This window comes from Garra rufa, chromosome 5 (genome assembly GCF_049309525.1).
Source record: "Garra rufa chromosome 5, GarRuf1.0, whole genome shotgun sequence".
NCBI lineage: Eukaryota > Metazoa > Chordata > Actinopteri > Cypriniformes > Cyprinidae > Garra > Garra rufa.
Genome location: NC_133365.1, coordinates 41,523,562 through 41,537,074, shown reverse-complemented (window position 1 = coordinate 41,537,074; position 13,513 = coordinate 41,523,562). Strand labels below are relative to the sequence as shown.

At 35.5% G+C, this 13,513-nt stretch overlaps 1 protein-coding gene across 2 annotated transcripts in view; it reads right to left on the bottom strand.

Moving 5' to 3' along the window:
• The window catches only part of arhgef9a (Cdc42 guanine nucleotide exchange factor (GEF) 9a), a 39,463-nt gene that overhangs the window by 8,961 nt on the left and 16,989 nt on the right, over positions 1–13,513 (bottom strand). For both annotated transcript variants that reach the window (XM_073839810.1, XM_073839811.1), the window contains 5 exons: positions 4,370–4,585; positions 1,328–1,507; positions 1,004–1,236; positions 687–816; positions 176–307 (listed from right to left, as the gene is read on the bottom strand). In XM_073839810.1, coding sequence (XP_073695911.1) covers positions 176–307; positions 687–816; positions 1,004–1,236; positions 1,328–1,507; positions 4,370–4,585 — 891 coding nt within the window. The remainder of the gene's footprint in view (positions 1–175; positions 308–686; positions 817–1,003; positions 1,237–1,327; positions 1,508–4,369; positions 4,586–13,513) is intronic.

Here is a 13,513-nt window from a genome sequence, read left to right as displayed (position 1 = left end):
CATGCCTGTCTGGCTCGGTTCTGCATCTTTGCTCTCAAAGTGAAAATTACAGAGTGTAATGTGCTGAGAATATCATCAGCTGCCTGCTAACTTCCTTCAAAGATCTGTACACCTCAAGAATGAAAAACAGGATCTATCTATCTATCTATCTATCTTCTTTCCTTCTTTCTCTCACCTTCTTGCAGAGAACCATCTGATGGTCGAATAGGAAGAAGATTCTGGTTTGGCTGCGGCCGTATGGTTGATATATCCAGGACATCTCCCCAGTGTACACAAGCTCTGAGCTCCTGTCCAGAATATCCTCACCCTGCACACACACACGCACAATAACAAATTAATCATTTCATCTGACACCACTGAGGCTCTGATGTGCTCACGTCTCAATATTCAGTTCTCAAATACATCAATAACATGCATCTTTGATTGGAATTTGTGTAGAAAAATTCTCCTCTTGAAAAAGGAAAATAACTCATCCACATCCAGCTATTTTTAGCTGTACAAACCATTGGAAATGGTTGTGTTTACCATTCTATATGTATTATCTTAATTATGAACACGCTGGTTTGTAGTGCAAACTGTTTTACCATTCACTGCACATTGTTATTCTTATACTTCATGTTCAGCTATGCCTTTGCTCTCCTTTTTATCCTGCTAATTAACTTTTCTGAAAACCTTTAGCCACAGACCTCCCAATCCAGTACAGAGGCTTGCCATTGGGCGATTTTGTCGATGTTCTCAAGCCTTCGTTTGCGTTCGTTGATTTGCTGAGTGACATTTCTCATTACAGCTAGCGCCGCAGCCACGTACCGATAATCACTGGGAGAGAAAGGGGAAAAGAATGAGCGAAGGAGAAGAGCGAAAACGAGGGATGTCAAAATGATAAGTGGAAACCAGATATGTCAGTTCCAAATTTGTCATTTACACGGTCATATATTTTGTGGACCCGACCGCCATTATCTGCACGATGCACCTGGAGTAAGCACAACCGTATTTGTGTGTGTACCTGTGTTCTTGTACTGTGTATTTCAGTAACTCTGCCAGCTGTAGAGGGTATTTGCAGATTTTCTGAACTGGTGTGAGCAGGTAGCCGTCGATGGCGATGTCGATCATCTGCTGAACCAATCGGCAAGCTTCAAAGAAGTGCTGGTATCGTGCATCTCGCATAAGACGTGTGAGTTCCATGCAGGCGTCAACGTGGTTGTTACAGTATTCCGAGTAGATCCAGAAACCATCTTGCTGTAAAAAAAAAAACATGGGAACATACAAAAAGTCAGTATCCTCAACTCATTGTGTATATATGTGTGATATTCTGTGTTTAAATACAGACGTGTTCCAAAAAGCATGGTCCGATCTCGCTGAGATGAGGTTCTTCCGTGTTAAACTGTTTCTCCAGGTCTCTGACAAAGCTCAACTGGAATCTGTAAATGTCTTCGATATTTCCAAAGATCACTTTCAGCTGATCGTCGTTAAACATGTCTCTTCTTTTTTTACACTGACGGAGATACCCCTAAAACGCAAACACATACACAGACTTACACTACCATTCAAAAGTTTCTTTTTTATTTAGATTTTTTTGCACATTTTGCACACAAAGGCTGCATTTATTAAAGTAGTTCACTTCCAGAACCAAAATTTAGATAATGTACTCATCCCCTTTTCATCCAAGATGTTAATGTCTTTCTTTCTTTAGTCGTAAAGAAATTATGTTTTTTTGAGAAAAACATTTGAGGAATCATTATCATATAATGGTGTTCTATGGTGCCCGTGAGTTTGAACTTCCAAAATGCAGTTTCAATGTAGTTTTAAAGGGCTCTAAACTATCCCAGCCGAGGAATAAGGGTCTTATCTAGCGAAACGATCAGTCATTTTAAAAAAAAAACAAAAAACTTTATATGCTTTTTAACCTCAAGTGCTCGTCTTGTCTAGCTCTGCGTGCACTCTGGTTCAATACAGTTGGGGTATGTTGAAAAACTTTAAAATCGTCCTACATTGCTGCAGAAGTACAGACCCAGTGTTTACAAAGTGAACGATAAAAGAAGGTCAAACGCCCTTTACAAGACAAGACAAGCATTTGAGGTTAAAAAGTATATAAATAAATTATATATTAAATAAATAAATTTTTTTTTTTAGGAAATGACGGATCGTTTCGCTAAATAAGACCTTTCTTTCTCAGCTGGGATCGTTTAGAGCCCTTTGAAGCTGCACTGAATTTGCCTTTTGAAAGTTTAAACTCACGGGCACCATAGAAGTTCACTATATGGGGATAATTCCTGAAATGTTTTCCTCAAAAAACATAATATCTTTATGACTGAAGAAAGAAAGACATGAACATCCTGGATGACAACGGGGTGAGTACATTATCTTTGCTCTGGAAGTAAACTACTTCTTTAACTGTTTTTTTATTTAAATACATTTTGATTTATACCTGTGATGCAAAGCTGAATTTTCAGCAGCCGTTACTCCAGTCTTTAGTGTCACATGATCCTTAAGAAATCATTCTAATATGCTGATTTGGTGGTCAAGAAACTTTTTTTTTTTTTGAGCCATGCTATCTACATAAACATCATAGTTTTTTACTTTTACAGTGTTGACATTTGTCTCAGTTGAGTTTATGTATATTTCTCCTCAGAAATTTTATGAGAAACATCTGAGACAGATGAACTTAAAAGAAAACTCAATTAAAGGATTAGTTCACTTCTAGAATAAAACATTTCTGATAATTTACTCACTCCCATGTCATCATATCAATCAGGCAAAAAGAAATTAAGATTTTTGAGGAGAACATTCCAGGAATTTTCTCCATAAAGTGGACTTCAACGAGGACCAATGGGTTGAAGGTCCAAACTGCAGTTTCAATGCAGCTTCAAAGGGCTGTACACTATCTCAGCCGAGGAATAAGGGTTTTATCTAGCAAAACGATCTGTCATTTTCTGAAAAATAAAATGTACAGTCGTGGCCAAAAGTTTTGAGAATGACACAAATATTAGTTTTCACAAAGTTTGCTGCTCAACTGCTTTTAGATCTTTGTTTCAGTTGTTTCTGTGATGTACTGAAATATAATTACAAGCACTTCATACGTTTCAAAGGCTTTTATCAACAATTACATGACATTTATGCAAAGAGTCAGTATTTGCAGTGTTGTCCCTTCTTTTTCAGGACCTCTGCAATTCGACTGGGCATGCTCTCAATCAACTTCTGGGCCAAATCCTGACTGATAGCAACCCATTCTTTCATAATCACTTCTTGGAGTTTGTAAGAATTAGTGGGTTTTTGTTTGTCCACCCGCCTCTTTCCAGGCCATGGACCCAAAATGTTAATGTTTTGGTCCCCGAGCCACTTAGTTATCACTTTTGCCTTATGACACGGTGCTCCATCGTGCTGAAAAATGCATTGTTCTTCACCAAACTGTTGTTGGATTGTTGGAAGAAGTTGCTGTTGGAGGGTGTTTTGGTACCATTCTTTATTCATGGCTGTGTTTTTGGGCAAAATTGTGAGTGAGCCCACTCCCTTGATGAAAAGCAACCCCACACATGAATGGTCTCAGGATGCTTTTCTGTTGGCATGACACAGCACTGATGGTAGCGCTCACCTTTTCTTCTCCGGACAAGCCTTTTTCCAGATGCCCCAAACAATCGGAAAGAGGCTTCATCTGAGAATATGACTTTGCCCCAGTCCTCAGCAGTCCATTCGCCATACATTTTGCAGAAGATCAATCTGTCCCTGATGTTTTTTTTTCGGAGAGAAGTGGCTTCTTTGCTGCCCTTCTTGACACCAGGCCATCTTCCAAAAGTCTTGGCCTCACTGTGCGTGCAGATGCACTCACACCTGCCTGCTGCCATTCCTGAGCATCAGGAGCATCCTGAGCACATCTTACATTAGCTCTGCAATGTGCATCTTTACGCATTGCGCAATCACGCTGGAAAAGTCTGTCACGGTTTGTTCTTTGTCTGTGTACTGTGAAGTGTTCAAAAAGGTAGGGTAGGGTGAAAAACTCTTTCTCAAAATCATCCAACATTGTCGTTTTACTTTTTTTGTAAAGAGCGTTGACTTTCTTTGCATGTTCGCTTTAAACACTGGGACATTATTTCTGCCTGTGTAATGCTTCTGCAATTAAAATGTATGTAAATTTGTATTTTTTTTAGAAATTTGTCTAAAAAGACCAAACATGCTAGATAAGACCCTTATTCCTCGGCTGGGATCAAGAAGTCCACTTTGTGGAGAAAAATCCTGGAATGCTTCCCTCAAAAACCTTAATTTCCTTTCAACTGAAGAAAGAAAGACATTAACATTTTGAATGACATAGGGGTGAGTAAATTATAAGGAAATTTTTATTCTGGAAGTGAACAAATTTTTTTTTTTTTAATTTTACCTCACAGATGTCCTTTAGGTGTTTGATGTAATGTCGCTCTGTGCTCATGATCTCGTTGATGACATTGGCCCTCATCTGGTCCCGGTTCTGAGTGGGCTGGCCCAAACACAGGCAGTCGGTGCTGGGGTTCGGACTGGCCTCCGCGTGGCCGTTCTGCACCTCGCTGGAGCTTTCGGCAGCCTCGACCACGGCGTTTTCCTCCTGATTTACCCATAACTAGAACACACACATTAAGAGAGACATGACTTGATCTTCAAGCCCTGTTATTATCAATTAACGTAATCATGATAATTGTGCTCACATTCGATTAGCATCCGGCTCAGAGCATCCGGAGTTAACGGCCTGCGTGATTGCATTTATAAAAGGTCTAGATAGGGCTTTTAAAGCTTCAGGGGTTAAAGTTACAGTGACGTGAAATAAAAAAAAGAGTCAAAGTGTGCCCTCTAGTGGCACCAGTCCCAATTGCATTTTACAACATTACAGGCATTGCAGTAAACTGTAAACACTTACAAAATCTGTTTTCACAAGGACGTAAATGAATCTGCATTTGGACCTGTTACACAACTGCCAAGATACACACACATAAGCCAAGAGAAGGGAAGAGAAGGAGGGTGATTCAGATGCACACAGTTAGGAACACAGAATGTGTGTGTGTGTGTGTGTGTGTGTGTGTGTGTGTGTGTGTGTGTGTGTGTGTGTGTGTGTGTGTGTGTGTGTGTGTGTGTGTGTGTGTGTGTGTGTGTACCTTGTTTTTGTGACATATCAGGACACAAATTGGTGTAATAACATGGGTATGACATAGGTATTACAAGGAGAGGGTGACTTGAGGACATTGAGGACATTGCCCATGTCCCCACTTTTCAAAAGGCTTATAAATCATACAGAATAAGTTTTTTTGAGAATAAAGATATGCACAGTCTCCTGTGAGGGCTAGGTTTAGGTGTAGGGAAGGTGTAGGGTGATAGCAAATATCGTTTGTACAGTATAAAAACCATTACGTCTATGGAATGTCCCCACAATTCACAAAAACAAACATGTGTGTGTGTGTGTGTGTGTGTGTGTGTGTGTGTGTGTGTGTGTGTGTGTGTGTGTGTGTGTTTGGTTGAGAGAATTTGATGTGATTTTATTTGCCCTGATTATGTAACCTATCATTTGCTTTCCCAGGTGAGCCAACTGATGCGAGCACACTCACAAACTCTCTTTCTCACACACGCACAATGAAAACCTATGAATGTGCACACATTTTGCATAATGAGCTAGTTACATATACTCCACTTTTAAAACTTTTAAAAACCTTTTTAGATTAAAGATATAGAAAATGTATAACTTCCCTTCCCTTATGAAAATTAACCATGGTTTTACTACAAATAAAACCAATAAATCATGGTTACTATGGTTACTACATGGTTTTGCTGTGCTAACCATAGTTTAACCATGGTATTTGTAGTTCTAAACAAAACCATGGTTTAACCTTATCAATTTTCATAAGGGTTAAAAAAGTGAAAATTATGTTATAATTTACTCATATAATCTACCCTCATGATGTTCCAAACCTAGATGACTTTGCATTGTTTTTTATTATTATTATGTTGAAAACAGCTGAGTAGAATTTTTTCAGGTTTCTTTGAAAAATTAAAAGTTCAGAAGAAAAACATTTATCTAAAATATAAATATTTTGAAATATTGTTAATGTCGTAATTATCACTTTTGATCAATTTAAAGCATTCTTGCTAAATAAATTAATAAAATAATTTCTGAAATTTCTTTCCCAAAATAAAATAAAAATATTTACAAATATTATGTTTTAAATATTGATAATAATAATAATAATAAAAATGTTTTTTGAACAGCAATTCAGCATATTAAAATGATTTCTGAAGGATCATGTGACAGTGAAGAGTAAGGATGCTCAAAATTTAGCTGTAATCACAGGAATAAATTACATTTTAAAATATATTCAAAACTATTATTTTAAATAGTAAAAATTGTACTGTTTTTGCTGTACTTTGGATCAAATAAATGCAGGTGTGGTGAGCAGAAGGGGCTCCTTAAAAAAACACTATAAATCTTACTGTTTAAAAACTTTTGACTGGTAGTGTACATGAGATGAAGACTCAGTAGCCTTATAAAAACAATATACACAAAAATAGTTGCGAACTGCTCCTTTAAAACATTTCTTTAATCTCTTTTTTCAAGGACAGGCCACACTTACTTTCATGTTGTTACAAACCTGTATTAGGTTTTTTTTTTTTTTTGGAAAGAAAGACCACTGAAGGTGACATTTAAAAAAAATACTGGTCACTCTTTTCCTTGAATTTACAATGAATGGTTACTTGAGCATTCATAAAAGATCATAAAAGTATCATAAAATTAGCATATGACTTTGATACAAGTTTTCAGAAGTCAAACAATAGCTTATGTGACAAACCGACTGGCATTTACATTATTACTCACTTATAATCGTTCTTTCAAGTGAGCTGTTAACCGCTTTGTGACCAAATCAGTGAGTCAGAGAGAACTAGATCAGTTCTGTTTGTGAGCGATTCATTCAGACCTATTCTATGAACTGAATCAACCAATTTGGATTGACATGAGAATGAGTAAATGATAGAATTTTCATTTCAGGTGAACTGTCCCTTTAAGCCGTATTCTTCCCACAGTGTAGGTGATTTCAGGTTTTGTTATCCTTGTCGGGACATTGCGATAGTACAGCGATAGCACAATCTGACCCACACACACACACACACACACACACACACACACACACACAAACACTGCTGACCTGATATGGTGTCACAAATACTGGAAAAATAAAAAAAAGACCAAATTAAAAATAGATTTTCATAAATACACAAGCCTGCCACAGATTCTGTTCACCCTGAAACCATGTCCTGCATAACTCCCTCGCCCTCTGTCTCTCTCTCTTTCTGTCTCACACACTCTGTTTCTACACAGAGTCATGGATATGATGTCTAATCTCTTGGAAGGATGTTTCTCGGATTAAGATCTCATTAAAATCTCAAATTATACTTGTATACCTAGAAATCTCTGCCTCAGCGCAACTTTCCAGTGCATTAGCCTTGCTAGCTGTCTGTCCTCATCCTCATCAAGCGAAAGGCTTAGTTTAGTGATCCTGCTGCCCGGCTACACAACGTGTGTGTTGCTACGGTTGTCTGTTTCAAGAAACGGAGGAATTAGAAGAACACTGATGACGCAGATGTTGCACACACACACACACACACACACACACACACACACACACACACACACCTGCACACACACACACACACACACACACACACATGTTGGGTTTACATGTTTTATGGGGACATTCCATAGGCGTAATGGTTTTTATATTGTACAAACCGTACTTTCTATCGCCCTACACCTAAACCTAGCCCTCACAGGAGATTGTGCATACTTTTACTTCCTCAAAAAAACTCATTGTGCATGATTTATAAGCCTGTTTCCTCATGGGGACCTGAGAAATGTCCCCACAAGGTCAAAATCTACTGGTATTCCTATCCTTGTGGGGACATTTGGTCCCCACAACGTGATGAATACCAGGTACACACACACAGACACACACACACACAAACAAACAAAATCTTCTCTTTCCTTCCTCTCAGTGTCCAATCTATTTTAGCCTCCCTCTCTTTCTCTCTCACCCTCTCCTCCCAGAGCAATCTGGGTTTTTTTTTGTCTGTTCTTCTCTCCTGTCCTCTAATGAAAAGTGACGTCTCATTTTATGCTTCATGACTCAACCTCACTGAACAGTGAAGAGAAACACAAGACACAGCAGAACAGAGGATACAGTGTAAAGGTGTCAGCATCTAACACCAAAGAGCAAAAACTAACCCTTGTAAGTGGTGATAATGCAACATTTATTGGTTTCTTTTTGGGGGGTACTTAGAGAATGATTATATTCACTCTTAGATGTACCATTAAAGGTTTACAATTAGCTAAAATATTACCTGAATTTATTGTTTTCAAACGGGGTTCATTCATGAAGGACCACAAATTAGCTCAAATTAGATTCTTTGGTTTCAGTTTATTGCGCTGCTACTAAATATACTGCATCCTTTGCAAAATCACACTGTGTAACTTTATTCAAGTTGTGAGTTAGCAGTCTGAATTTCATGAGATATAAAGACAAATGCAAAGCATGAACAGTGTAATCTGATTCACAAATGCACAAACTGCAAAACACAAAAGGAATAGGCTATAGCTCAAAAATTACTTACGTTTTTGGTTTAATAAAATTAAAAGGGCTCTGCCACTGCAAAAACTCATGTCCACAAGTAATACATTTTTTAATCATTTTAAAAAACATTTGTAATCACAGTTATTTAAAATGAATGTTGTTTTATATATATTTTTTTCTTTTAAGGGGAGACACTGCAGGCAAAAACGCAGTTTTTTCATGCACCTGTCAGGTTTGAGATTTGGGGCCTTTTGGTTTTTCATGAAGTGATTTTTTAGACAAGTGGAAAGAAAACAGCCAAAAGACACTGTTAAGTGTTTCTTTTATAGAATTTTATCTATTTGTGTCAATAGATTTCAATTACAATAAATATTTTTAAAGGCCGTTTTCTCCAAGTTAGTTTTTTCTTCTACACTGAGCTATAAATCTCCACTTCAGTAGCACTTACACACACCAAACTTTACATTTTTATTCCTGTCTATATCCTGAAGGTTTTTACAGAGGGATTTGTTCATATCTAATTTGCTTGATTTTATAAAACATAGTGTTTTCTGTCTGTTCTAATTTTTTTTCTGAATTATGGAGTGACAAAGTGAGATACCCAAAATCCCCTCTGTAAAAACATTTGACTCTAATATGTTAAAAAAATTTAAGAATTTTGAAACTGACTTTATCCCCTGTTTAGATTTTTGTATATATATATATATATATATATATATATATATATATATATATATGAGATATATATCTCATTTCTTTTTTGGATTATTTTTAATGAAAAAAAAAAAAAAAAAAAAATTTAAGGTGCCATAGAATGGAAAACTGTATTTACCTTGGCATAGTTGAATAATAACAGTTTTGTACATGGACATGACATACCATGAGTCTTAAAAAGGCAGTTTCAATGCCCCGCATATTAATAGTGGCTCGAGCTCCCTAATTAAATATATATTTCCTCCATGTGTTTCCTCACAGCTGTGTAAGAGCGAACTGCTCTGTGAGACAGCCAATCAGAGCAGAGCTCCTCATTATTATTCAGGAACCTTCCAAATAAGGTAATAACAGACCATTTCATTCTAGGGACAAATCCTAGGGTTGTAAATGGACCTGTAAAACCGTTTCTGGAGAATTTTTACCCTTTACTATGCGAAATACCTTCTATGTAGATATCAGAGAACAATTTAAAATATTCTATCAATGCATTCTATGGCACCTTTAAATTAATTTTGTTTTAGATAATTTTTTTCTTTTTAAAATTAATTCATTATTCTATATATTAACATCAAGCTTTGGTTATCCAGAACTTCACATGGGACATGTACAACATGTAAAACACTGGATAACAACAAATTAAAATATTTGAATGTTGTCATGTTAAACTTTGCCACTGCAATAAATAAATAAACTAAAATAATTAAATTAATAATAATAATAGTAATAATTTTAAAAAAATAATTTTTCTCAAAAAAATATTTTGTAATTATAATTATTTAAAATGAATGTTGTTTTATATATTTTTTTTCTATATATTAACATCAAGCTTTGGTTATCCAGAACTTCACACGGGACTTCAGTAAAACAAAAAAATTGTAAAATGTGTGACAAAATGCATACACTGACATTTCAGTAATTATATATATTATATAGATATATATTATATTATATATCAGTAATTTAAAATAATTAAATGTTGTCATGTTAAAAAAAATAAAAATATATTAAAATAAAAATATAATTATTTATATTTATTTATAATTATTAATAATATTTATAATTATTTAAAATTAGTATTTTACATTTATAAAAAAAATTTATTTATTTAATTTTAATGTTAATATTCTAGATATTAACATTGACCTTTAAAAAAGTCAAAACCTCCTCATGGCACTGAACATACATTTCTTTTTTAATAGTAATAATATAGAATATTTGAATGTTGTCATGTTGAACTTCAAATTAAAGGTAAAGTGTGTAGCTTTTTGTAACAGAATTGGAAATATAACAATTGAACAACAAACGGGTAGTCCTTCCAACAATTCACATCATTAGTTGAGCAAGATTAAAAAATAAATAAAAGAAGAAAAAGCATGATAAGTACCACATTTGACTGTAAACAGTTATTTCTTTAGGAATTGCATTTTGTGCTGCTAATGGTGCAACTGGGATAAAAGGCAGTATTTTAAAAATAATAAAATGCATACCTCACATTTAAGCTGTGTTTGTCTTTATATACATAAGGTTTTATTATTAAACTGCTATTAGCTCCAGTGTACGCTGCTGATTCTCGTATGCGGGCACAGTTTGTGTTGTGCGTGCGGACTGTGAGTAAACAGTGAGCAATGATTTCTGATGACACGAGAGCTCCAGGTCTCAGCAGGAGAGAGACGCCAAACCTGCAGGCCAGCGCCACCAACTGGTGTGACATAATGCTTTCAGACTCTACCGCATCCATCTCTCTAACACTCATTCTCTTCCTGTCTGTTTCTCCATGTCCTTTCTCAGTGTTGCATAAGAGAAGCCCAAAGGGTCAGAATAAAGGCCGTGCTGTACAGATTGATATAGTGTGTGTGTTTGTATTAAATATGTATCTGCCTGTGTGGACACAGGTGATATTCTCTGTACAGCGGAGAGATTTTCTCACACCTGTCATGCCCGAGAGAGTGGCTTACACAACCTGCCATCTGCGTGAGTGTGTGTTTGGGGAGGAAGGGGGGATAGATGACTGTTAGAAAAGAGAGGGAAGAGAAAGATAGGGAGAAAGCAAAAAGGGGAACTGAGAAATGCACTTAGGAAGCTCGACGTATGTGGCCAAAGTTACGACCAAGTTACATAAAAGTCCCATTAAAGAGCGCTCCACCTTTACTAACACACTCCTCTTTCATAAGCACATCTCTATCCTACACCTCCTTTTATCCTTTCACCCATGATCCCCACTAAAAGGGTTTATACTCATATTTCAGTGCTAAGCTTGGGATTTCTTAAAGAAAGGAAACCGATGGATCTCACAAGCTCTGTTTGAGCTTTGGGCCACAACTGCAGTGGACTTCCAGATGCATCATTAACGGGATAGGGCTTTCTGACCCTGCATTGACAGCAACGCAACTACCACATTCAAGGCCTAAAAAGGTAGTAAGGACATTGTTAAAATAGTCGATGTGACATCTTTTTGTTTAGTTTGAAAACTAAAATAACAACCTTATTCAACAATTTCTTCTCTTCTGTTTCATTCCTATGTCACAACGCTGGCTCCTGCGTCAGCTGTATTCTTGTAGCTGCATAAAATCGCACATTTATAAAATTAAGGTTGAACCACTGTTGTCACATGGACTATTTTATCCATGTCTTTACTACCTTTCCGGGCTTTGAACGTGATAGTCGCATTGCTGTCTATGCAGGGCCAAAAAGCTCTTGGATTTGGAAAAATATCTTAATTTGTGTTTCAAATATGAACAAAGGTCTTATGACTTTGGAACGACATTACTGACAGAACTTGAAAGAATGAAAGAAATCCCTTTACCAACATGATAGCACGCATTATGAAAGAACTGACTTGCATAAAATGGCACTAAAATTCCCTTTTAAAATCCAAAACGTTGTGATATATTGTAGACAATATTTTGGTTGTCTTTTTTAGGTATGTTGCTTGGAGGTGACACAATGGAAAGAATATTCAAAAAATACAAAATTCCAAAATCTACAATGATTTGCTTCTAAGTTCCTAAGGATTCCAAAACTTTATTTAAATGTTATTAAATAAAACTGTAGAAATATTAAATCTAAATAATTAACTATAAATACATGTAAATTTATTTAACATAAATATTTATAACTATTCATAAACACTACCATTTAAAAGTTTGGGGTCTGTACATTTTTACATTTTGTACAAGTTTTCAAAGAAGTATTGTATGGTCAGCAAGGCTACATTCATTTAACTAAAACACAGTAAAACACATTCATTATATTTTTTATGAATTATTTGATAAATAGAAAGTTCAAAAGAACAGCATTTATTTGAAACAGAAATCTTTTGTAACATTATAAATATCTTTACTGTCACGTCTGATCAATTTTATGCATCCTCCTTGCTGAATAAAAAGAATAATTTCTTTCCAAAAGCAATTTACAAACTCCAAACTTCTGAATGGTAGTGTATACAATCTATATACAATCTAATAATTTATAATATGTGACCCTGGATCACAAAAGCAGTCATAAGTAGCACTGGTATATTTATAGCAATAGTCAAAAATACACTGTCAAAATTATAGATTTTCTTTTATGCAAAAATCATTAGAATATTAAGTAAAGATCATGTTTCATGAAGATATTTTGTAAATTTCCTACCATAAATATATCAAAACTTTATTTTTGATGAGTAATATGGATTGCTAAGAACTTCATTTGAACTTTAAAGGCGATTTTCTCCCTCGGACCCTCAGATTCCAGATTTTCAAAGCTGTCAGATGATATATAAATCTCAATTTAAAAAAAAAAAAATGTCCCTTATAACTGGTTTTGTGGTCCAGGGTCACATATAAAATAATACAAAGATAAAATTGAAATAAAGCATGACATAATAACTCATATAAGGTATATATACACTCATGTTTTATAAGTTAATTCATAAAAATGCAATGAAAAATTGCATTTATGTCCATTTTAGTGCCATCATGTGCTTGCAATATAAAGAAAGTGGCTTTGTTACCCAGAGGGAATGTCGTGCAATAGAGGGTTAATTTTTAGTTATATCCAAGGACATCACCCCCCGGATGGCTAGCGGCAAATCTGCATGTATATGCATATTATCAAGCCTGACTGTCCTCGCACACCATTAATATTTCAGATTTACTGTGCAACATGTTCATAACGCCTCCTTTAGTTTTATTCAGAACATTTCAGAGTCATATTAGATTTGGGTTTAATATTATCACAGATAA